Here is a 27,104-nt window from a genome sequence, read left to right on the forward strand (position 1 = left end):
GAGAAGAGATAAAGAATTCTAGGACGTATCGCTCTCTCAGAAAGTATAGTCATGACATAAAAGTCTCTTCGTGACTTGGACTTTGCAATCCAATTTGTGTAAGTCCAACTAAAACAAGAAAGAAGGTCATGAAAATAAAATCCATTTACTCATCACTGCTTCCAAGCCAGACATCTCCTGCAACTTGAGCCTCCAAAACATAGAACTTACAGAACCCATGAAGATTGAGGACAACTTTTGGGAGTCAGCTATCTCCCTCTACCTTATGGGCCCTAGAAATCAGGCTTGGTAGCAAACGCCTTCACCTACTGACCTATCTCCCTCCCATCCCTGTCTCCTCACAGCACTTTCCTTCAGAAACATGAGGCTAGCATTGGATGAAACGTGTATAAGGAAAGACACTGTAAAGAACAACCACATAGCCAATCCTTTTCTCACCCAATACTGCTGTCCCACACCTCCAATTAAGACTGAAATTTGAAATTGACACATGCCATCACACATAACTGCCCCATCTACCTGGTGAGTGACAATGGCAGACAAGGACAGTCTTTCAACTCTTTTCTCTCCCAAGATTCTAAGAGGGAACCTCTGATATTCCCACCACACAGCTGAGGAAACTGAGGCCTCAAAAGGAACTCCATCTCAAGAGAGTTCTTCAGTCAAGGCTAATGTCTCATGGGCCAAGCAAATTCTCCTTTGATATTCTCTCTCTCTCTCTCTCTCTCTCTCTCTCTCTCTCTCTCTCTCTCTCTCTTTCTCAAAAGTCTTGAAGTCTGTGGGCATAACCTCCAAAGACGTTAGAATTTCACAAACCTACATACCTGCTTCTTCCTTGAATTCGATCTGGGAAACAGGCCTGCTGACAGCACAGATGTAAGTGGAGAGCAGCAAAGCTCAGGAAAGGGGTTGGGAATTGATGGCATTTCCAGAACATCCAGATCTTTCTTTTTTCTCCTACACCAAGAGAACATAGGACATCATTTACATAAAACAGAATATAAAATATAATTGCTGTCAGGGGACAGAGTGCCGTTAAGGCTGAGGCCCCACTCTGTGACAATGGTCACACTATGTAAGTGTATAGGAAAGGGCTATAATAGTCTATCTGTGAATCAAAAGAAAATATGCCAAATAGCACAAATAATTCTATGGAATCCCCTCTCAAAAAGAAAAAAAAAAAAAAAAGCAAGCTCAGTCGACATGGACACTTCACTTCCTGCACTTAGGGCTTCTTGAACACCAACACGGCTACATCATGATTTATGCAAACATTACTGGAGGAGCGCGCCATTGCCTGGCGCCTTTTCGATTGACAAAAATCTGTAAGTCACATCCAGTGAGCTCATCCCCAGGAATTTTTACTCATCGCTGCTGGAAGTTATGATTTATTAAATATAGATGTGGTTCATCTCACTTCAGATTTCATTCACAGCATTGCCCACACACAGTTTGTTAATTTTTCAAGTGCTTATAAGAGACGGAACATCAAGGCAGTCCTTCTGGGAAGGTAAGTCAATAGAACGCTGTCAGCCTGGAATGCACGCTAGGCCACTGGGGAGTTATTTTAACTTGACTGAAGTCAGAGCACTTTGCAATCCTAACAAAGAAGCGAGAGCGGTATTTACATGTGTGCCTGCAAAGGGCCACAGATATTTTTATGCTGTTGTCGCCTTTTTCTTTCCTAAAGTATGACAACTCTGAAGGCATTTAGTGCTCACTGCTGTGGAGAGAAGAAACCTTTGAAAGCCTCTGCTCTTTCCTGTGGAACATAAAGACTTCTCAAATGTCAGTCTCTGCTCTGCCTCTCCAGGGTCCTTGGAAGACTCTGCGTGGGAGGTGAACGCGTTCACGCCTCGGCTTTTGAAGCCTATAGTTTAGTATGAAAAGGGCCACCCAGCAGCCGAGTGTGGTCAGTCTGGAGTGTGACCTCCTCCTGCCAAAGGGCAAAGGTGAGACAGACCGCTCTCCACCACCCCGTGAAGCTATTTATAACAGGGCACCTGGAGATCGTGATGCCCTGCTGACCCCGAGGGAGCAGGCTCCAAGGGAATTGTCTTCAGACACTTTGAAAACTTGGTCGGGCTCTGGGCACACACTCACCCCTGGGCCATCTCCCTCACCCCAGCGCGGGTTACCGACCCGGACACCCCCAGGAAGCTGCCTACCTGTCTGCCGCACCGCGGCGGGTCGCATCGGAGGCGGACGACACCGCGTGCAGTCCGGGGACCCGAGCCTGGTCCTGGGCGGCGCCCCTGCCCTGGGCAACGCGGCACACCTGCACGGACAACGGCGAGTCCTGGGCGGTCGCCCGGCCCGCGGCGCTCAGCCCATCTTGCAAGGAGGTGGTCATGGTCGTCGCTCAGGGCTCTAGAGAGTCATCAACCGTGCGGCGACAGCAGGAAAGGACTCGGGGAGAGCAGTGCAACCCCGGTGCAGGCAGCGAGCGCCCTGCAGGTGCGGTAGCAAGGCAGCCTTCGCTCAGGGCCAGGGCGGCTGGGACGCGGTGGGGCGGGGAGCGGGGGAGGGGCGGGGGCGGGGGCGGAGGAGGAGGGTGGGGACGTGGAGGGTGGGGACCGGGAGGAGCGGTGCAGGGGGCGGGGAGGATGGCGCGCCAGCCTGGCGGGCCCTGAGCCTGGCCCGGGCACTCGGGGGCGCTGGCGTCACTCTCCCGCCGCGCGGGGACCTTAGCCTCTGGTTCCCGAGGCCCCATCGTCGCCTTCCCAGGTGGGCAACACAGCGAGCGCAAGGCTGAATCCTGTCGTCCCAGTCTGGCGGGCCCAGTGCCACTCTGAGCTAGGAGGACCGACTGCCAACCTGCGTGGGTCCCGGCAGAACTGATCCTTAGATCCTTCCGTGCCTGTAGGGCCACCTGAAATCACTTAAGCTCTGGTTGGATTGTCAGGTCAGACCCCACAGCACTGGCAAACCAGGGGATCATAGCACCAGCTTTACTCTGGTCCTCCTCACCATCCCACTTCCTTTCTTCCAAAACAAGAGATGGAGTAAAGTGAGGAGACCTGTGAAGGAACGGGGGTTGCTGTCTTGGAAAAACTCATTTGAACTGGTGAGAATTCTAAGGAAAAACAGAATAAATCTGAAGGTGTCTGGGCTTATTAAAAGGCTTAATTTTTCCTTCCTTTCTTCCTTTCTTTCCTTTTCTTTTATTAAATGAGAACATTTTCCTCATTCTGCCTTGTTCTCTACAACTCTACTACTTGTTTTATTTTATATGTAAGCATATTAGGGCCCCAAGCTCGTGTTGCTTAGCCATTAGTAACTGGTACAGCCAAGATTCCAACCCATAAACTTCCATCTCAAAAACCCAGACAGTGGGATAGCAAACACATTGTGTCATCCAAGTTACAGCTGCCATACACTGAGCCTCTGCCCCTGCTTTCATCAAGTGTCACACATCCTGCGCACTGTGGAGGATTTCCAGATATTTCACACACTCTTTGTTCTTTGACCAAATTAGAAATCATCCGGCCTGTTTCACTAAGCTAACTTCCAACACCTCTGCCCATGGCAAAATAAACATTGCTCCTGAAAAACTGAACAGCCTTTGTTCCCCTGCCTGGGCATCCTCCTCCTTCAGGACCTCAGCCTCAAACACTGATGACAACCAAGGGGGTCACTAGCTTCATGATTAAAGCCTGGAACTCCAAAAACTGAGAACACCTGAGTTAAAAAAAAAAAAGAAAGAAAGAAAGAAAGAAAGAAAGAAAGAAAGAAAGAAAGAAAGAAAAGAAATATCCAAAGTCTTCATTTTCCTAAAGTTAAAAATAAGAATAAAAAGGGAACATGAGTGGTCTGGGCCATGTGGACGCTGAGATTTCCAACAGGCCTTATAAAATGCAGGAGCCAAGCCTAGAAGAAAACAGTTGCTTTCTTGGTTGGGTGCGGGGAGCTAACCCTGATGGTCATAGCTACACCTTATCAACCATGTGTGCCAGGCAGATCCTTGCTCACATCTCACCATCTATTTATGATCTGGACTACATGTGTGGATTTTAAGTACATTGCAGGGCAGTGCACTCTTACATAGCAAAGCTGTTGCCACTAAATCAAAATGAGGTTTTGGCAGATATCATGAGCTAAAGAAGGAAAAAAATAAAATTTGCCATTATTATTGTCTTAATTTTACCCCAAACGTTTTGCAGCTGTTTCAGAGAGCTTTGCATAATAATAATAATAATAATAATAATAATAATAATAATAATAATAATAATAATAATAATAATAATAATAATGATAATAATAATAAGTGAATATTGTCACAGCAGAGTTAATCAGTGACTAAAGTTTATCCCTTCCTAATAGACAGACACACATAGTCTCTCTCTCTCTCTCTCTCTCTCTCTCTCTCTCTCTCTCTCTCTCTCTCCTCTCTCCTCTCTCCTTTCTCAGCAGGAAGGCATTCTATTTTTATCTCCTGAACCAAAGACTACAGAGAAACTGCATATATGTCTTAACTCAGTGGGAAGGCCACCATCCAACAGTGAATTCTATTTAACGTCCCAGGATAACTTCTTGACCTGAGAGAAGAGCCTTTGCTGATTCAAATATGTCCTCCTTCTCCAAACATCCGTAGACTTAGTGAAAAAGAAAGGAAGGATCCACTTTCAGACTCTGTGTTCTTCCTGTCATTCCCCATGGGTAGAAATTATAAGGCCTTTACAAGGCGTTACAAGGAGAAAGGGAAAAGAGAATAAATCTCTAAGAATGAGATTCTAAATGCTTTGTCTTGTGTCTAATTAATTACCTCTAACACCTTGAGTATTTGTATGAAGAGTTATCCAAATACATTTGAAGAAAAATGAAGTTGTTCTTATTTCTAAGAAATTATCTTAAACCAAGGGCTATGTGTTATAAAAGATATAGGACACTGCCAGAACTACACATATTTTCCTCCAAAAGGGAAGCAGTGAGGAAGGAAGGGGGTGGGTATTATACACTTTTTTTCTCCCTATAACTGACAAAGATGTCTGGGACAATACAACAGATATGTTGGTACCAAAGAGCACAAAGGCTGATCTGGTTGGATTTGGCCCTTTGGACTCAAGCTTGTCAGGTTGCAGAGGCAGCAGTCTGCCCAGTTCCTCCCCCACTGGAGGAACTTTTACACTCTCTGTCCTCCCTCCTGCCTCCTCCCTCCTGCCTCCTCCCTCCTGCCTCCTGTACCTCCTGTGCTAAGAAACTCCTTAGTGAAAATGTATTGTTCCCCTCACTCTCCTGTTCCCTTCTTCTCATCAATCCTTTAAATAAGGAAAGGCAATACAATCCCAGAAATAAATATGCCATCCCAGTTCTCCAAGTGCCCCACTCCTTCTCCTATCAAGGTTTTGATGGCAACCAGTCCTGAATTTTGCTTTAACTATCTAACTAACCATCCCTGTATATGGTCAGTTAGGTTGTTCAGGTATGACCTTTACACAGACTGAACCGTATTGCACCTGACTCCATTTCCTCAGCATTGTATTTGTGATGTTTCTCTATGTTTGCGTGTAACAGTAGGCTTGGACTTCTTTGCTATGAAAATAACACAATGGAATACAATGCACATACCTATGGTAATGCAGATAGGCATCTAGGCTCTCTGCAGTTTTGACTATGATTAATACTTCTACAGAGTCATACTGTACCCTTGGTGTGCATATACACACATTCCAGGAGACATACATGGAGTAGTGGTATTTTAAGGTTATGGTGTGTGAGGGTCAGCTTTAGTAAATACTTCTGGTTTCCAAATTGCAAGACTGGTCATCACCATTACAAGCTTTGTTGATTCTTCACAGCCCTTGACAGACATAGGGTGTACTATTAGAATTTGCATAACAAACATTCCCATGAATCTTGTAGCAATACTGGTGAGTAGGGTTTGATGTTAATACACACACTTCCCACAATGGGCAAAGAGGAACCTTGGTAGGGATGGAGTTCTTAGATCAGTCAGGGCACAGCAAATGTCAGTGTTTGTTCATCCTAGCTTGACGGCTTGATGGCCAATGTATTTTTATGTCTAGGACACATAAAAATCCAGTCCAATCCCATCAAGCCAAATCAAATCCAGGCAGTAGAAAGACAGACCTGCAGAGACCTCCATACCTGTCTTCTAGTGCAAAGCACAGGTGGGCCTTAACATCCACTTGGAGCCACCATGGCCAGCCTGTGGCAGGAGCCACCACAACGTGTGATCGTCAGATGGAAGAGAAAGAGAAATGGAGCAACTTGAGAATTATGAAGAGAGATGTGCACCGACCACCTCAGCGACCACCAAGGCCCAGGTTCAGGGCTCTGAATTGGCCCATCCCAAAATCTATGTCATCTGCAAATGGTTAGGACAGGTGAAAGGGCCAGTCCTCCTGATCCAAAGCTGCAGAATCTCCATAACACAGGGAAACAACAGTAGAACTGAGAGGAGGCCCAGTGAGGATCCAATGAATACTTGCAAGTGAAGATGTGTGGACAGAGGGGTACACTGTGGGACACGCTGTGACATGCTATAGCTTCCATGATGAGATGTTTTCTATGCTTTGTTTTTTGGGTTTTTTTTTTCCTTTTTTTTTTTTTTTTTTTTTTTTTTTTTTTGTCTGTCTGTATATTTTTTATGTTGTGGGGTGGTTGCAAGGTGAAGGACAAATATGAGGGGACAAGGAGATGAGAGAGACTGGGGTACATGATGCGAAAACTCACAAAGAATCAATAAAAAGTTTTCTTAAGCATGCTACTGAATGATAGATTTAAGTGTCTTGTACATAGTCCAACTAATTTAGCAGTTTACATGAAAAAAAAATAACTACTGAAGTTTTCTTGTGCTTAATTTTCCATTTGGATTCAATTCAATTCTCTTGCAAATTTCTGCTGTTTGGTTATTTGTCTTTTAACAAAATATTTTATTTATTTTATATATGGGGCTATTTTGTCTGTGTATACATGCAGCCCTTGTGTAGTTAAGTGTCTTCAGAGGTCAGAAGAGGGAATCAAATATCCTGAAAATGGACTTAAAGATGATTGTAAGCTGCCACATGAGTAATGGGACCCAAACCTGGGTCCTTTTAAGAACAGCCAGTGCTCTTGCTCACTGAGCGGCCACTCTTTATCCCCAATTATTTGTCTCTTTTAAAACTCAAGTATACATCTCTTTGAATTTCAGTTTGTTAGTTCCGAGTTTTCAAAGCATCTTCTTCCACACTGGGCCTAACATTTTAGAGCAGTGGTTTTTTTTACCTTCCTAATGCTGCTACCCTTTAATACAGTTCCTCATGTTGTGGTGACCCCCCAACCATAAAATTATTTCATTGCTACTTCATCATTGTTATGCATTGTAATGTAAATCTCTTCTATGCCGAATATCTGATATGCAACCCCTGTGAAAGAGTCCTTTGACCACCAAAGAGGGTTGTCACCCATGGGTTGAGAACCACCGCTTTAGATCTTTTAGGTACCTCATGGTAAGGATAAATTTTAAAATACAATATAGCCAAAACTAGTCTATGTTGTGACTATATTTTTAACTCACGGAAAGAAAGTTTACCCACATATTTCAGAAAATTATCGTTCAGCTTTGATGTTTAAATATAGCATTTTTCTTAAGTTGAATTGTTTTGTTTTTCATTTTGGTGTAAAGATGAGATGAAACAACAAAGATTTTTATTTTTATTGTTTTCAACATAAATATACAATACCACAACCATATTCACTGAAAGAATAGTCTTCCATTTCAAATGTCAGTGCTTATCTATCCATAAATCTATTCTTCTACTTGATTCGTTATCACATTTTTCAATATCATATTATCCTGACCTGCTAAGTTTCAAAAACAAATCTTAATAGTAGTTAAAGGAAAACGTTTCATTCTGTTCTTTCTCAAAAACTGACTTAGTTTTAGATGAATTTACATGGGCCATTTGGGATTTTCATAGGATTGCGTTTTGTCTTAGTTTGGCTTCTATTGCTGTGAAGAGACACCATGACCATGGTAACTCTCATAAAGGAAAGTATTTCACTGGAGTCCGTTACTGTCACGATCGTAGTCAGGGCAGCATGCAGGCACATATGGTACTGGAAAGGTAGCTGATAGTGCTACCTTTGGGTTGGCAGGCAGTAGGAAGAGGCAGTGATGCTGAGCCTGGATTGAGCATCTGAAACCTCAAAGCCTACCCCCAGTGACACACTTCCTCCAACAGGTCACACCTACTCCCAACAGGGACATGCTTCCTTATAGTAGCACTCTCCTTGTGTCTATGGCGGGCAGGGGTCATTTTTATTCAAACCACCACACCTTTGATCAGTTTGCTTACAAATCATATTTTTAAATCAATTCCATCTTTAATTAGGGTTTCTGTTGCTGTGATAACCACCATGACCAAAAGCAAACTGGAGAGGAAAGGGTTTATTTCACTTTACAGCTTCCTTGAAAGAAGTAGGGATGGAAATTTAAGGCAGGGAACTCAGAGGCAGGAACTAAAACATAGATCACAAAAGAATACTGCTTACTAGCTAGCTCACGTGGCTTGATCAGCTGCTTTTTTGTATCACCCAGAATCATCTGCCCAGAGATGGCCCTATGCACACTGAAAATTAAAAAAAAAAAAAAAAGCTCCACAGACTTGCCTACGGGCAATCAGATGGTGGTATTTTCTCAAGCTAAATTCTGCTTTCTTGATAACTCCAGTTTGTGTCAAGTAGACAAAAACTAACTAGGAGAAGCACCTACACAAACATCATTTTGTCTTTATATTTCTTTATGTCTTCAATTTGTTGTAGTGATTTCTGTGGCTTCAGAGTAGATATGAATATTTATTGTTGACTATACTGTTTCTTAGCTTGGCTTGGAACTCACTCTGTGGTCCCATCACGTGGGATCCTCCTGCCTCAGTCCCCTGAGTAGCTGGAATTACATGCCTGTGCAACCATATGCAATGATAGTATCATCTCACCATCTTAAATAACTTTTAAAAATTAGTTTCTGTGGCTTTCATAATTAGATACATAATTGACTTTGGCATATTGATGTTAATCTACATAATCACCTTCACATATGGATTCTAAACTTTTACCTGTAAACATTTGTAGGATTTCCCAGTACAAAATGCTATCTGAATAACAGCAGTTTTGTCTTTCCAATTTTCCCTAGCATATTTCACATCTTTTTCTTAATCTTTCTAAAACTACCTAGAAATTTGAGTAAATTGATGAATGTCAATAGAAATGGTCATAATTGCATTCCTGATCTCAGGTACTTATTAAATATAACAGTTTCATACATTTATCAAAGGTAGGCCTGACCAGGTGAAAGAAGAGGGGTTTCTCATTTTCCCTGTTAAGACTTTTTATAACAAATGGGTATTGAATGTTACAAAACCACTTTTCTGATTGCCAGATTCATCATATGATTTCCTCCTTCATTCTATTCAAGTAATAAATTATGTTGACTTTTTAAGTGCCAAATTACATTTAAACTTACAAATAAACACTACCCATTCTTTTTAAATATAGTTTAATGTTCTCTGATATATTGTTTAAAACATCTTGTCCCTTTTTATGAGTGAGACCAGACTTGAGTTCTCCTTTTTCCTGTTACCTTTCTCAGAGGATAAGGCAATACAATGAAAGACCATAAAAATAGGGACTGTTCTGGGCCCATGCTGCCACAGAGGGCTATGTCTGGGTCCCTAGCCTTACTGTGGTCAAGTCTGAATTGAAGTCCTTGGCCCATGCTACAACTGAAGACCAGGAGCATGTCTGTGGTCTATACTGTATCCTGAAGCCATGTTGATGTTCATGGGCCGTTCTGCTGGAGGCCATACTGATCTGAGTGGCCTGTACTGTCACCTAAGGCCATGATAACTTCTTGATCCGTGCTGCTACAGGGGACCATGTCTCGATCTGTGGTCTTACTGTGGCTGAGGCTACGTTTACATCGATGGCCCAGAATCTGTGTTAATGCCCATGTCCTGTGATACCACCAAAAGTCATAAGGATGCCCATGGTCTCTGCTGCAGCCTGAAACCATGCTGATATTCATGCTGGGGTCATGCTGGTGTGGATGCCCTGTGCTGCCACCTTTGGACATAGTGATGTCCAAACTCATGCTGCTAAGGGCTACGTCTCAGGTCATGGTCTTACTGTGACAGGTCTGTGTTGATGTTGGTGGCCCGTGTTGTTACCAAAGGCTGGAAGGATGTCCGAAGTCTATGCTGTGGCCTGAAGCCATGTTCATGTCCTTGGTCCCAGCTCCATCAGAGGACCTTATCTGGATCTGTGGCCCTACGGCAATGAGGAGCCCTGTTTACAGTCTGTGCTGAATGCCAGAAAGCAGGCGGAAGCCCATGATCCATGCTCCCACAGACCAAAAAGAGCAAGTAAGCTACTTTGGCAGTGGTATTGATGACTGCAGAAACACAGTTGTGAAAGAGGGACATGGAAGACTTCTGTGACAGCTCCACTCTACCTGCAACTTCCCCCTCAACCACCACCAAATAGTAGCAGCCTAGACAGGAAGCCATCAGAGAGAACTGTTCAAAACAGTGATAGGATTGCCCTCCACAATAGGTGGCACCCAGCAGGGATGTACAAGGAGAAGGATTAACTATTTAAGGAGCAGGCCACTGAGAGTTTGATCCAGTAAGTGTATTGATAACACAAATTGAACTTTCATTTTCTTGCTTGCGGGGGTGGGGGTGGGGGGTTGGGGAGGGAAGGTCATAAGGGGAGGAGGTGGACAGGGAAGGACTAGGAAGTAAATGTGATAGAGTGTGTGGTATGAAGTCCCCAAGAATCAATAACAATACTGTGTTAGAAACAAGTAGAGACTGTTTCCCTGTCTCCTTTTATTGTGTTTACTTTCATATATATAGTTGATGAAAATACACATATGAAGTTATCTGACCTTATAATATTCTCTATAGAAAAGTTTTAATAAATATCTCAATACATTCAACAGCTGTGTGTTCTGACTCCTATGCCAACAAATGGCATCTTCTAACAATTTATCTAAACTTTTAATGTTTTACCAGAAACTTATATCTGTTTTTGTAAGAGAGAGAGAGTGTGTGTGTGTGTGTGTGCATGTGTGTGTGAGTGTTATGCATGGGTTGGTGCCTGCAGAGGCCACTAAAGGGTGTCAGATCCCTTGGATCTGAAGTCATAGGTGGTTGTGAACTGCCAACGTGGGTGCTGGGAACTGAATATCAGTCCTCTGAAAGTACAGCCAGCAGCCTTAAGCTCTGAGCCTTTTCTTCAATTGTGTTCTACTCTTTTGAAAGATTACTTAATTATTCCAGGTCCTTCAAATTTTTCATGCATTTTCCAGACCAGTTATGCAATTAGCATGAAGGAGCCAGCTGGTATTGTGATACGAATCACATTGAATCTGTGGTTCAAGTAGCACAATATTTTCTTCTTATTAATATGAATTCTTACTGTTAAGTCATGGAATATATTTCTTTCTTTAGTTATTCTTCGGATTTTTTTCAATACTTATTTTTATTCTCCAAGTTTTGAATCAACATTTATTCATAAGCCTTTTGCTATTATAGTGTCATTATAGATGGAATTGAATTTTCCTTGTTTAATGTGTATATGTGCATACATATTCATGCATGTAAAGCCACACACACAGGAGCACAAGCACATGTGTGTGCTTGTGCATGCATGTCAAGGCCAGAGTTGGATATGTCAGGTGTCTGTGGCCCTTCCCCCCCCCTTTTTTTTTCTCAACAGGATTCCTAGTCAAACCCAGAGCTCACTGATTTAGCAAGATTAGCTGCCCAGAGAGAGTCGGGATCCTCATGTCTCCATGTCTGCAGTGCTGGTGTAAGAGGCAAGTGCTACCATGCCTGGCTTTTTAGGGGGTGTCAGGGATCCACATCTGGATTCTCATGATTGACAACCAAGAACTTCAGCAGACAAGCTATACTCTCAGCCCTCAACTCTCATTTATTCTGAGAACAATCTATGCCCCACCACAGTACGTGTAAGGTTCCCATTTCTCTTGAGCTTTAGCCGGTTTACTGCAATGTGCCTAAGGCAGACCTCACTTTCTTCTTGTTGCCAGTAAGTGCACTTGGATCTCTGATGTAATGTTCTCTGTCCGTTTACAAATCTTCTCAACTATTATCAGCTTAAAGAGCATGTCTTTCCCAAGTTATTTCCCAGTTAAGCATCTTAGAGCCTTCCCCAATTCCTCTTTGGTTTATGTCCTGAATAATTGTATCCTCGTTTTTAATTTTTCTTACTTTGCCCTAGTGTTTTTCTAATATATCTTTTTTTTTTTTTTTTGGCCAAGTCAGATATGATTATAAGGCTTCTCAATGGTGTGTGAATTGACTTTTTCTGTTTGTAATTTTTAAAGAATTGCAGAAAATCTCGAGTTTGTCTCTTATCTCTTGAAAATAATAGTGTTCTTTAAAATATGGAACCACAGGCAGGAAGGCAATTGAAAATTGGATACTAGTAGAGTCTACGCAGTGAGTTCCAGGCAAGCCAGCTACAAAGTAATACCTTGTCTTGAAATAAATGTATATTTTCTATTATCTACTAATTATGATAAATTGTACCCAGATCTAGCCAATGGTCAGAACATTCTCCACAGTAGAGTGGAGAGTGGGATATGACTTTCTCACATACTCTGGTGCCTCACCTTTGACCATGTTTCCTGGAGGGGGAGACCTGGTGGCACTCAGAGGAAGGATAGCAGGTTACCAAGAAGAGACTGGATACCCTATGAGCATATACAGGGGGAAGTAATCCCCCTCAGGAACAGTCATAGGGGAGGGGAATAAGGGGAAAATGGGAGGGAGGGAAGAATGGGAGGATACAAGGGATGGGATAACCATTGAGATGTAACAAGAATAAATTAATTAAAAAAGGAAAAAATAAAATAAAATAGAATCTCAAAAAAAATTGTGTTCATGTCAAGTTTCTCAAAAACTTTTTACTTATTTGAATTCCTTGTCTGATATGGATGTACAAAATAATTTTAAAAATAATTGTAGACCTAGAATGGTGCTAGCTTCCTTTAGAAAGGATGGCCTTCGCTTTGACAGGCTTGGGAAACCCTAGAAGTCTACAGTTTCTTCACAACTTAAGACTAAACTTTTGGTCCTCTAATAATATATCTACTTCCTAGGGCCACCAGGCCAAGGTTTGGTTTTAATGGCATATTATCTATTGAGGATCCAATGAATTAAGTGGCCCTCTATCACAAATCAATAATCTTATCATAGGAGCAATAACTGACAGGGAAAGCTACCTTCAACTTTTAGACATCCTTCTCATCGTATAGCCTTCAGCTGGTCACCCTGACTGTAGACACTGCAGCATAGTTACGAATTCTTATACTGCACCAAGCAGGCTCCTTAATTATTTCACACATCAAGAATATTCCATCAAGTTTGACATTTTCCTGCTTGAAAGGCTCTTGTATTGTAGGAATAAGAAATCTGAGGATCCACACACTGTCAGTCTGACACTTTTCGTGAAGAGAAAGCCACAAGAGACTGCAGGGAGTCAGCTTTGTTCAACAGTGGCATGAGCACAAGTTTTCATGAACGTGTGTCGGCCCATGTGTGCCTTTATCAGACGGAAACCACACGTGCTCTCAGACCCCTGCACTCCAGATGGCCGCCAGTGAGCTTACCAGCCACTTTGAATTGGAAATGCGAAATGAACTATTTAACAGCTTCTATCACATTCAATGGCTAGATCTAATTCCCCTGTCGCTGATTTTTTTTTTTAATTCTTTTATTTTACTAGCAGTGCCAGTAAATCCAAACCTTAGTATTTCGATGGATGTCTTAAAGGAGCACACAGATTAGGTTAGATTTGAAAGGCGGGCAAGAGTTGGGGAGGGAGGAAGCAAATGCAAAAAATGGTCCGATTAGTGGCAGAATAACAGGATAATACAGACTAAGGAGACATTCTGCAGGAACATCTGCAGAGGTTGCTAAAAACAGTCAGTGTAACAAGACCCAGGAAAACAGGGCAGCACTCCTGAAGAACTCTAGGGAACCTCAGAGTCTACTCAAGACACCCAAGGAGGAAGTTCTCAGAAAAAAAAAAAGTGTTTATTTGTCCCAGTGGGAGAGAAGGCAGGGATAAGGGATAAAAAACAGGAGATAGATGAGGAGGAAGAAGAGGGAGAGAACAAAGAAGAGGGGAGAGACAGGCCAGGAAGAGGTGAAAGAAGCATTGGTGAGGGAAGCAACAAAAGGCTGCCTCTGGATAGAGAGGAGACAGAAAGGGCCCTTAGACAAATGGCAGTTACTAAGGAGAAAAGGGGAAACCTTATGTTAGGAAGAGGTGTTTAATTTTAATTAGGCGTCTTAATTAGGTGAGCCAAAGGGGGCTTTTTGATTGCTGGACTTGACTACTTTGATAGCTGGAGCTTGGTAGTCAGCCTCAGGAGGAGGAAGTAGCCAAATGAGGGACCTTGGTGTATCCTTTTAGGAATACAATTAACAGGTTTTTAGCAAGGAAGAGGTGGGGGGGAGGGGGGGCAAGCCACAGGCTCTAGGGGGCTAATGTATTTTCATGAACTCCTCACACATTCCTCCCATACAGATTCTCTTGTAGCCTGATGTTCTAAGAAACTTCTTTTTCTTTTTCCTTTTTTTTTGGGGGGGGGGGCAGTTCAGATAGGATTTCTCTGTGTAGCCCTGCTGTTCTGGAACTCTCTCTGTAGACCAGGATGGCTTTAAACTAAAAGGCCTCTTCCTCTGCCTCTTGAGTGCTGGGATAAAAGGTGTATACCATGACTGAGAAACAAAATGCACCTTCAAAGATCCGATACGTATGTATGTATGTATGTATGTATGTATGTATGTATGTATGTATGTATAAACCCAGTGTTGAATGGTTCCCTCGGCTTTAATTTGTTTTCCTTCCCTTACATTCAGATCTTGACTTCTTGTGTTTTGTTGTTGCAAAAAAACAAAACAGGACAACAGCCAAACCAACAGGAACAACAGGATTGGCTCCTAGTTAGACCAGTAGGGAGGGTTACCCAGTTTTATGTCCAGCATAGCTAAAGAAATTGTTACATTGGTTCTATAAATCAGTCACAAAGGAGTCACAGGCAATGGTCAGACCCATCAGTCCAGTCAAGTTTCAGTTACGTTTCGAGTTCTGGAAGTAGACTGGCTTAAATGTCACCTTCAAGATCAACAGGCAGAAAACAAGGAATATCATTATCTTGTTCCTTACTTGCTATTTTTAATTAAATATTTTTACATGTACATTTATATTATTACACAGATATACAATAAACTACCTACAGCAAGAAGAACCATGAAACAATCAGGAATTATAAATGTTACATTCTTAGTGTTTTGGCTATTTGTATTTGGCTACCTTGAAGAAAACATCTTTCCTATCTTGCTTCACTTAAAATTCTGAATGTAAATCAATATCTATCATATTTCATCATTATCAACTTAAAACATCTACCTAAACCTAAAAACATCTTAACCCTGAAACAACTAAGCTTAATTGTAAAACTAAACTATCTGGTCTTCAACCCCATCTGAGACTTGAGAAGGAATAAAATTAATTACCTGAATGTACAAAGAGTGCAGGTTAGTAGCTTTCCAAATGAGAAGATGACAAAGACAGTTTGCTGCCTGAACAGTCAACCAAAACTCTCTATAACATTGGAGCATCATCTTCAGCCTTCGGGCTCAGTATGTATCACAGACATATTTGTGAGGCAGGAACGATTGAGGACTTGCTTACCCTGTCTTGGCGGAGTTTGGCTGTCAACTCTGCCTGCATCCAAGCTGGAGGAACTTTATTCACTATTTTTAAAGTACTGGGTGGCACATGATATTGGATATTTGTAGATGCCTGAAAATTCTGTTTTCTTAAACATGTTATATACAACTCTGTTGGCTGTCTACCAGTAACCTCAGTCACACTGCAGAGTTCCGTTTGAACTTTCTGATAATCTACATCATTTCAGTTCTGTAGGTAATGAAACCAAAATCTGATTGTAGACAGTATCGAATTTCAACTTTAATATTTAAACTATAACTTCTAAGGTAAATGGAGAACTGCTTGGCAGATTTTATCATCTTCTCAAACATTAGCGAGAAGAGTCAGTTGCGTCTCTATGTAATCAGAACCAAGCAGACGTTCCAAAAGATCATTTGAAACACAGTGTGAGCCAAGCCTTAGTGTGAGGAAGCAAGCTGACCCATTCTTCAATGGGAAGCAAAGAGACAAGGGAAGGATAGTTGAAAATAGTACTGTGATGAGAGTGAGGCTGGAGCACAGAGGAAGTCTAGGAATTTTAAGATGTTCCATGTGTCCAGATGAGGTAGGTAATGGGCTGGGGAGGGTCTACAAAACTAGATGAGTGACTTAGGATGTGGGAAGTTTGGGGTTGGCTTTTGCATATGTGAACTTTGGGGAATGCCCAAATGTCTGAGCAGAAAGTAGCTGAAATTGCCACGTAAGACTGTAGTGTGAAGTCCCAGCTACCATTACTTAGTTGAGATCCTTCTGCAGAAAGGCCATATTTGCAAGAATAAAGTAGAAGAAACTACCAGACAAAAGGTCTGAGGAGTAAAGACTTGAGCAAATGTTAGGCAGGAGTTTGTGGTCAGGAGAAGAAGAGGCCCCAAAGTATACAGAGAAGGTGTAGTTAGAAATCATGGTAGTCATTACGTCCCTCAGGGGTTATTTCTGCTAGCTTCAGGGCTGAGTACTATTTTCTCAGTTAATGACAGAAGATGAAGAAAATAGCTAGGAGAGAAGTTGGTAAATATGGATTAGGCCAAAGCAATTCAATAGACTGGATAGAAATTATTATTTTTTGTTGTTGTTGTTGCCATTGGCTTTCAAACTTCCTTTTTACAATGTTACTTCAAACTTGGTTTATTTTTCCAGCATCCTCATCTTGAATAAATCTAGGTTGGCTAAATCTAGACAAATATACCCAGTTCTAATAAATCATTACTATGTAACATTTAGGAATCATCTAAGCCATGTTTCGGGCTAAACTATTAAAAACTGAAGCTATAATGGACTTTAAATTGAAAATAATTAATTGCATACATTCATCTCAGCTATTATCGCATAATTTATTTTTCTAATGGTCCTTGACTCAGGCATTTTCAACATTAAGATAGTGTGAAGCGATATGCATTAAGTGGGAGCCATACATCAAAGTTTGAACTTTTATGTTCCCCTGGCTAAGGAAAGTAGGTTCAGCTTATGTCTCTTGTCTGAGCTGCAGGCAGCAAGCAATCCCAAGGGGAAATTATATAGTGTTTCTACTATTGTGCACTTAGATTCTATGATGCTCAGAATGTAATGTGCACTAAATTCTTGTCTGATTTAAGCCATTTTCATCTTTAAATGAGTTTATTAGGTTAAAATCCTATTGGGAGGGAGGAGCATCTGTCTGTAGAGTTATACTTACTTCTGTATTTCCATAAAAATGACTATAGTGCTGCAACTGGTTTCCACATTTTCTCCTGCTATTTTTAAAATAAACTTCAACATTATTTGAAATCTTAAAAAGTGTCGTGGGTCATAGCTACTACCCCCACTGTGCCATAACTGTTAGCTAAGGGACCAATACCACAAATAATTTAAAGAACTTCTGAAAGGCTCCCCATCACCTTTGTATCATGGCAGAGAAGCCAGAAGTAAGGGCAGTGAGTGCTTGTGAGGAGAAGCTAGTAAACAAAGGCATATTTTCTTCAAATATTCCCCTAAAGAAACAAAGCTATCCTGCTTGAAAGTTGGTCAGTCCTTGAGAAGAGTACTCTGTGAGACTGTGGGCCTAAGCCCACTAAATAGCAAAGTCAGAGAAGAGAGGAGGTGCACAAACTATCAGAATTGGCAGAGTGAGTGGAGGGCGGTCATCTCCAGTAAAGCCAATGTGCAGATTGGTGACTGTCCAGTCTGATGCCACATCATTCTCTCTTCTCTCTCCTGTAGGCTCAATTTTCTTAACAATTATATTTTATTATGAACTTATCAAATGAGCATACCTCCCTTATAACCTGATCAGCATAAACCTAAGGAAAAGAAGATTAAAGAAAGCAAAAATGAAACCTTCTGGGTATTAGATCCCAGGAACGACTCTCCTGGTGCCGTCCACAGGATTTCTTCTGCTGGAACCTGGAGCAACTGGAACATGAACCTCAGCTGGAGCACAGAGGAGCAGCCAAAGCCCGGAGCCCAGAAGCCTTCACTGGAGCATCTCAAATGCCATCAATGAACAGCCACTCAATCCCAAGTCTCCAAAGACCACGCCTCCTGTTTTTGCCTCACATTTATATCTCCTCTCAGAATTTGTTCAAGGATGTTTTTCAGCTGGCAACAGCCAAGCTCCCTCACAAAGTGGTTCGACTTCTAAGGAGATAAACATTACCTGCTGTCTCACAAGTCTGATCCTCATCCCACACCGGGGATCTAAACAAAAATACGTTTATCTCTCCTTCACTCTCCCCTCCTTCTTCTCTGTTGGCATGCTCTCTCATTTCTTATTTTTCTTCAGACACACACATACAAAGCTCACCCCAGACTACAGATCTGTACTGGCATGTTTTCCCCATACTAGGGCAAAGCTTTCTCCTTGGTGTCACTTGGTTTCTGCTCTGCTTACATCCCCGGGAGCCTTTGGTCAATGACTCTTCCATGCCGCTGTGGTAACTGCCATTTTATTTTCTATCTAGCCTTCTAAACTGCTTCAGGTTACTCATTGCTTACTGCTTTCTGTTTACTCAGTCACAGAAGGCAAGTCTACTTGCTTCTCCTGTTGCTCCTAGCACTTAGCTCAGTGTGTAGCACTCAGGAAGTAGGAGTCAAATGAACGGCGGACTCAACTGGACATATCCCTGATAACTCGATGCTCCCCTGCTTTTCTTTAGCAGCTCAACCCAAGGCTCTTACACTTCTCCATGGTGCTTCCTTGCACGAATTCTAAATCTAAAATGGCTATTCTAGCATGTCAGAAAATAAGTAAAAAAAAAAATTTTTTAAAGGAGTCTTCCTTTACCAGAGACTGATTTTTAATTTCAGATGCTAGTTCTTTCACTAAAACCACACGATTCTCTTACCCTGATCACAATTACATATAGAGCTATAATCCAATGAGCCGCCAATTATTTATTTACTAGAGAACTGTGCCCTATTGGACACTCAACTTTGTTTACAATGACAAATACCAGAGAAAAGTAAAAAACAACAACAACAACAAAAAAAAAAAAAACAAGAAGAGATTGATTTTGACTCACAACATTGGCACTTTCAGCTAAGGGTCAGCTGAAGCTTGTGGCACGGGTGTTGGCTTCAAAAGTGGGACGTAAACTGTCCCCTTCATAGCTTGGAATTAAAGGTGGACAGGAAAATATAGGATACACAGTTTCCTTCAAGAGTACACACCCAATAATCTAAGAGTTCCCAGTGGCCTCCACATCTTAAAGGCTCCCCTACCACCCAGGAGCATCATAAGCCAACAGTCAAGCACATAAATCATTGAGGAACATTCAAAATACAAACTGTCACATAGAACCTTCGAGATATGTAGGTGAAGTGCAAAGACCTCATTTTTTTTGTTGTTTTTTGGAGTGCTTATAGTTCAGAGAAGACATTGAATATATAAAAACCAGAGGAGAGTGTAAAATTCCACCTCTATACCTGCAAAGTTCCATGAGACAACAACCATGAAACAGAGAGGGGGCAGGAGTGTGTTTTTGAAACCTAAAAATTGGCCCCAGTGACACATGTCATTCAACAAGGCCACACCTGCTAATCCTTCCCAAACAGTTCCACCAACTGGGAACCAAGCATTCAAGTAGATGAGGCCTATGGGACCCATTCACTACTACAGACAAATCAAAGACTCGGTCTTCTAAGAAAGAAAAGCACTTTAGGCAAATTGAACTGGCTTAAGAAGGACAAGTGTATCTTGCCTGTTGACTTTAAGAAGGACATATTAAAAAAGAGTATATGCTAGATGAAAGTAGAAGTAAGATTGGTTATCAAAATTGAACATATGAGGCACCAAGTGATCAGCAGAAAGGTTGTTGTTTGAGCAAATGCATTGAAATTATATGCACAGTCATCTTTCTTCCCACATAGATCTCCCCTATTTGCAGAGAAAATAAAGCCTTCTCCTGTTGACTAATGCCTTCCAGAGCATCTTCTTTTTCTACTAATGACGGTCAAAGCCCTCTGAAAGTATGTTCAGATCAGTTCTGAAACCTCAAGCTGAGATTTTTAGTATTTATATGTGTTCCTTTATGATGCCTTTCTGCTATTTTTGACTAAAATAATTTCGTTTTGAGGATTGAGAAAAATTATCTTTAGTAGGTGGCTTTCTGACCATGAATGGATCTTTGTGCTAGCTCATCTTAAGAAACTTACTTTCTTAGCCATCAATTGCACCTTTTGGGTTGTCTCAAGGTTTGCAAGAAACATTTATAATATGCAGTCTGGCAATATATGATTTAATTTTATGTTTTTACCATAAAGATTATTTCTATGTCCCTATCTTTCTTAATGTTAAAGGAACAAAGACATTTTGTGGAGTATGCATTCCAGGCCAGTTAACATAGACTGAATAAGTGCTTCCAGAGATTTACTTTCAGGTCTCCATGGATTAACAAAATAAAGCTATCTTTCCATTACGGCATCAGAAGTCCTGTAACACATAGTTTTTCAGGCTCCCAACTGATACAATGTCATCACTTACAACTAAAGCATCTACAGCATATGGCCTTGGCCTATATTAGGGAAGGGAGCATAAAAATCACACCCTGTCTATTGTGAACTTTCACACATTTGGCAGAACTGGTCTCATAATTCCATATAACTGTGATATCTAGGAAATGTAGCCTTCCATGCACACAGAGTGGGGAATACAGCCAAATTCTAGCAGACAGAGTTGAGTTTCACTGTTACCTGAAAAGAATATGTTTTCTGTTAATATCCATAAAAAATTTAGGAAGTAATATTATTAGAAGAATAAAAGAGAAAAATGTATAGGAAGGACAGCATGTGAAGTCCGAGTCGGAGATTAAATGATGTTTTAGCAAGCTATAGGTTGAATACCATGGAGTGTTGGTACCATTATAAGCCAGGCAAGAGGCATGAAAGTCTCTCCTTCAGAGTCCACAGAGGAACAAGATACTGTGGTCTGTTCTTGTAACTAAGCAATTAAAAAGCAAAGGCAGGAAGATTAAGATTTTGAGGCCAGCCACAGCTACATAGTAGATTCCAAGCCAAGCTGGGATACATAGCAAGACTGACACTCTCTCTCTCTCTCTCTCTCTCTCTCTCTCTCTCTCTCTCTCTCTCTCTCTCTCTCTCTCTCTCTCACACACACACACACACACACACACACACACACACGTGATCAAAAGACAGGAAAGAAAAAGAAATAATGAAGCAATATGTTCACAATTTTCAGATCAAACAGAAAGGAGACAGGGAGCGGGAGGCAGTGGGCATGGTAGGAAGAGAGTTTGTTAACAGATAAATATTCTTAAGTCCTCATCTCAGTTCTGGTGCACACTAGCTGTCAAACAAATTAACTGACATTTCAGATTTTCAATGACAGGTTTTCTCAGCCCTCTTGCTAGTAGGCAGTCTGTGCTATTGTCCCTCCTGGATATACAAGAACTATTATTAAGGTATTTTCCTGAGGAAATGCATTTTTATTCTTAATTTTACCTCCTGTGCTTCATCCAGCCATAAGCTTCTGATAGTGTGTATTAGAATACTTAACTTTCCAGATATCTTTTGGGATTGCAGATCAAGTGATAGTGCTGTTGAAATTGACACCAAAGTAACTTGCGTAGTTATAGAAACAAAAACATACCTAAAACAAATACTTTTACAAATTCTTGGGGATATTTAATCCAGAAAGTTACTGAATCATAGGTATCTTTATTAACTCTGGTACTAATTAATAGAAATGAAAGAAAAAGGTGCCACAAATTGGGAAGCCTCAAACCAAAATGTATTCTTGTGCAAATCTGGTGACTAGACCATTCACGTTGCAGCTGTCAGTAGTTCGGTTCCACTGTGGGATCTGTTTTACATGCCTCCTCTTTGTCTTTGTCTAGAGGCATTAATGATCTTTGACAGTCAGCATTTTTGCTCGATGGCACAACATTCTAATTTTGGTCTCAGCATTCACAAGATGCTCTGGCTACATGTACTTTTTTTCTTATCTATGAATGATGCCAAGTAAGTTGAATTATGGCCCACTACCGTGATTTCATTTTAAGTTGACTGTATTAGCAAAGACCTAAAATCAAAATAAGGCCCCCTCATAAGTACTGAGAGTTAAGTATTCAACTTACATTGAAGGAGGACTATTTAACCCAGGTCAAACCTGGATTGGTTTTGTTGTTGTTGTTATCTTCAGTTTGGGTTGTTTTTTTGTTTTTTGGGGGGTGTTTTTTTGTTTTTGTTTTTGTTTTTGTTTTTTGTTTTTTTGACATGGTTTCTCTGTGTAGCCCTAGCTGTCCTGGACTTGCTTTGTAGACCAGGCTGGCCTCAAACTCACAGAGATCCACCTGCTTCTGCCTGCTAAGATTAAAAGCATGTGCCACCACACCTGGCCCTGAATTGTGGGTTGGTTTTTTTTTTTTTTTTTAATGTTTTAACCAAAGTTGATGATGTTAGATTTAAAATCTTTTAAAATCAGATTTCTACTTGTCTTAAAAATCACATCCCCTTCCGTCTTCCTCAGAGTAAGCTGCTGGCTTATAAACTGTCTTCATAGTGAACTAAATGAGAAGATGCAGGATAATAAGGAGAGGATTCTACTGTCAAAACCTCAAGCAAAAACAATGATAACAGCAGAAAACAATGTCTTTGCTGATTAGCTAGATCTTATAATTTCACAGTGGATTCATGCTTGAAATACAATATTGTAGATAATAAAAAGTTACAAAGTTTTTACTAATTAGAAATTTTAATTTTTTTGTGTATGTAGATAAAGCAAAGCTCCAAGTTTATTTTTTATCCCACAGTTACATATCCCAGCAAAATCCTTTAATTATATGAAAATCACAATGTGGTTACATTCTATTTTTCTTTCTTTTATTTAGTTATTATAATTTATTCACATTACATCCTGATTGTTATCTCCTCCCTCTTGTCTCCCCATTCTGACCCACCCTCCATCTTCTGCCTTTTCTCCTCCCCTAGACCTATGATGGAGGTCTGGCAACAGGCTATTAGGTCTCATCAGAATAACCTGCATCCCCTTCCTCTGTGTGCCCACTAGGCTATCTTGCCAAAGGGCAGTGACCAAATTGTGGGCATAAGAGTGCATGTCAGAGGTTCAACGGCAGACTCCTCCCAACCCCCCGGCATGGAGAATCAGCAGTCCATCAGTCACATGTAAACAGGGGATCTTGGATCTCTGCATGCATTGTTCTTGGCTAGTGCATCAATTTTTGCAGGCCCCCCTGTGTCCAGATCTGCAGGCTTTGATGGTCTCCCTGTGGAGCTCCTACTCCCTCCTAGACCTTCCATTCCCCCACTCTCTTCTCTACAACTCTCAGCACTCTACCCAGAGTCCAGCTTTGAGTCCCAGTATCTGTCCCTTTCAATCCCCCAATCTAAAACTCTGAATGTAAATCAATATCTATCATCTCTCATCTCTATCAACTTAAAACATCTATCTAGACCTAAAAGCATCTTAACCCCTAAACAACTAAGCTTAATTGTAAAGGTAAACTATCTGGTCTTTAACCCATCAGAGACTTGAGAAGAAATAAAATACTTAGAATAAGGTCTTCAGAAACCTCAGAAGCATACAGAACATTGCATTTAAATATGTTTTGTATTATGTTAAAGATTCATTGACAATGAGACAGGTTAACTCCTAGCAACACCCAGCCTACCTCAAAGAAGATGATGAGACTCAAGGAACCTCCATATGGAGATGGCTTCAAATGTGGCTAACAAACTACTGGGCAAAATGTCCTCATTTATACCACAGACAGAAGTCTTCTTAAAAATGGGCAAGCTTGCATGCAGAGTCAATGGTCAAACTTTGCCAAGACAGGGTAAGCAAGTCCTCTATAGTTCCTGCCTCACAAATATGTCTGTCAGATATATTGGGACAGAAGGCGGACGATGATGTTCTAACATTATAGAGAGTTTTGGGTGACTGTTCAGGCAGCAAACTATCTCTGTAATCATCTCATTTGGGAAGCTGCTAGTCTGTCCTCCCTGTATAGTCAAGTCCTCTTCTTTAGTGAAAAAAAAAAAGGCTTTTCTTCCTCCTGTCCATGTAGTTGTCCTTGAGTTTATGGACACAGCTTGCTTGTGGCACTTCAGCTCCTTAGTTTATTTTTGGCATCATCATAAAGGATTTGAGGACTGTTTGGTGTTTCAAAGCCAGTGATTTTTGTGGGAGAGCAAGGTTAGAGGCTTCCTGTTGTGATATCTTCCTGGCATCACTTCTAACACTATTAAAAGTAACAACAGACTAGTTTAAAGAACATAAAAGGAGAATTTATAAACAAGAAAAGAAATTTCTTAAAGAGACTCATAAAATGAGGGCACAATGTTAATTATTTCGCCAAGTGGTTTTTTTTTATTACTAAAAATAGAAAATACAAATATATGCACCATTCGAAGATAATTAACTTTAAACCGAGAAACAATGCCAGGTTTTTAGATCATGACTTAGCTAGTTTTCGGTCACTCTACCAAGATCACCTGAGATTGTTAGTTTATAAAGTGAAAAGGTGGTTTAGGAGGAGCGGACTCACAATGTGGTCTTTGAGGTCCATGATTAATTGGTTTTGAGTCTATGGCAGTCCCACACACAATAAGTAGATGGCAGATTAACCCTGGTCACCCCTCCTTGGTCCTAATGCCATCTTTTGAGTCTGCTTTGTGGAGCAGGAGGAAGTTATATCTATCCTAACTCATTCACACCAAAGTACATGCCTCCATTTCATGGGAGACTCAATGGACATGGGCATGAGAACTGTCTTTTTAATTCTGAATATAAAATACTTTTACTTTAAGGTAGATAGTGATAAAAAGGAGTACCCATTATCACCAAGAATGGTCAGTTGAAGTACTGGGGCAAAAGATGAATTATACATCCTTGAGGCAGAAGCAATGAAATATGAAGACAGTCCAACTGTCCAATTAAAATAACACTGGCAAAGGTGAAAATATGTACAATCACTATTTCCCTTGGGGGCTTTGAAATGACAATACCTTTGATCTTCACGTTAAAGTGTGGCTTGGGGCCCATGTATATGACTGAGTAGTGCTTAGTAGCTGTGAAGGAAGATGCATAGGCAGAAGATGAAGTTAAAGAGGATATAGAACTATTTTTATTAAAAAATAAATAAATAAAAAAGAATGTCAGGGGAGAGATGTGCTCTTGGAAGAGATAACAAGTTTCCGCAGAAAAAGTAAAACTAGATGAAGATGATGATGACAATGACAAAAAAAAAAGAAGAAGAAGATGGAGGAGAAGGAAAAAGAGAAGGAGGAGGAAGAGGAGGAAACAGAGGAGGAGGAAAAAGAGGAGAAGGAGGAAGAGGAGGATGAGGATGAGAAGAAGATTTTGAGAGGGAGGAAATGAAAAGCTTGAAAGAAGAAATTTGTATGAGAGACTCTAGTGAAAAGGGCACAAAAGTCAAATAAGAGTAGAAAAGCCTTTAATCTATTAATACTAAGATCAAAAAGTCAGGAATCCACCAAAACAAAATAAAAAACAAAACCCGGGGGTAAAACCTGAAACAATAAAAGGACCAAGTTTTATAAAAGACATTAAGGCAAAAATACAGGCAAGTATAGAAAAATATGGCTCCCTTCCCAAAGTGGAAGCCAGGTTTAGTAATTATCTAAAGAATTGCTTCCTGGTGACTGGCCAGAAGGCTACTTGAGATCTCATGCAGTGGAAAAATTTTCTTTAACAAAAAAATTTAAATGCCCCAGTAGTTAAGGAGACTGCCTGCTCTTCCAGAGGACCCAGGTTCAAATCTCAGCACTCACATGGCAGTTCACAACTGTCTTTAACTGCAAGATCTGACACTCTCACATAGACATATATGAAGGCAAAAATACCAATGCACATAAAAAATTTTAAAGGTAAATAATTTTTTTTAAAAAAATGGACAGTTTGAAATATTCCATTTTACTTCATTGCTGTAACAGTTGATATCTGGCTGTCTGTTTTATAAACAAAATGAGGACTTTCCATACTGTGTTTGATAAATATTGTCCAGTCAAATGCTAGAGAAGTGCCATCTAGATGGCGGTTTTGCAAGGATAAAAAATATACCCTTTATTTGGTTTTAAATACATATGGAATGTTATGCTAGGTCTCAGTAACAGTCGCAGTCAGATGTGAGAAGCAGGGTGCAAAACACAGAGGTGAGATAAACTCAGTATTTTGCTGAAGAAAAACAAAACCAAACCTGCTCACACAGAATCAAAAAAAAAAAAAAAAAAAAAAAAAAGAAGAACCGTGGTTCCATTGAGGACATGTCCTGAGTGATCTAAACACCTGTCAGTGGTCACCACTTTCTCGAGATTCTCACACTTCATGCGATCACTATTCTGAGTACCAGGTCCTTAACAAAAGCACACTTAGGAAACATTCAACCCCCACACTAGAGTAGGCTTTGAAATGTCATGTAAATGCACTCTTCTGTCGTTGGATTTTACATGAGCTCAGTCATTGCATCTTCTTACTCCTTCCATGAAATCTGGTCCTTTTTACCATTGCTGTGCCTCCCTCCTGAATAAAACAACACTCTTTTCCTGTCACTTGAGACAGAAACATCCCTAAATACCTTCTTTGACTTTAATAAGAGGCAATAGGTAATCTACCCTGTCTTTCTTTCTTTTCTTTTTCTTTTTTTTTTTTAAAGAATGAATGTGTTTGGAGAAATCGATCTCCCTTTATTCATCCTTATGGCCCAGGCCTTCAACACATCCCTTTTATACAGCTCCATTATGAGTACTTAGATGACTACATTCCAGTAGGTCAGGCCTTAGCCATCTCTCACTCAGACTTCCGCTCTTCTGCTCCCAGTGTGTGATCACTTTTGCACATCTACCCTATGTCTATTCACACCTGTGTACTGTGT

The 27,104-nt window shown here is 40.8% G+C and overlaps 1 protein-coding gene across 2 annotated transcripts in view; it reads right to left on the reverse strand.

Annotated features, from left to right (window-relative positions):
- GRB14 (growth factor receptor bound protein 14) overlaps positions 1-2,510 on the reverse strand; it is a 103,991-nt gene extending 101,481 nt beyond the window's left edge. For both annotated transcript variants that reach the window (XM_084800059.1, XM_084800060.1), the window contains exons 1-2: positions 2,169-2,510; positions 825-957 (exon numbers count right to left, since the gene is read on the reverse strand). In XM_084800059.1, coding sequence (XP_084656185.1) covers positions 825-957; positions 2,169-2,353 — 318 coding nt within the window. In that variant the 5' untranslated portion in view covers positions 2,354-2,510. The remainder of the gene's footprint in view (positions 1-824; positions 958-2,168) is intronic.
- Positions 2,511-27,104: the final 24,594 nt, after the last annotated feature.

Source organism: Acomys minous, assembly GCF_964271855.1.
Source record: "Acomys minous genome assembly, chromosome: 10".
Taxonomy (NCBI): Eukaryota; Metazoa; Chordata; class Mammalia; order Rodentia; family Muridae; genus Acomys; species Acomys minous.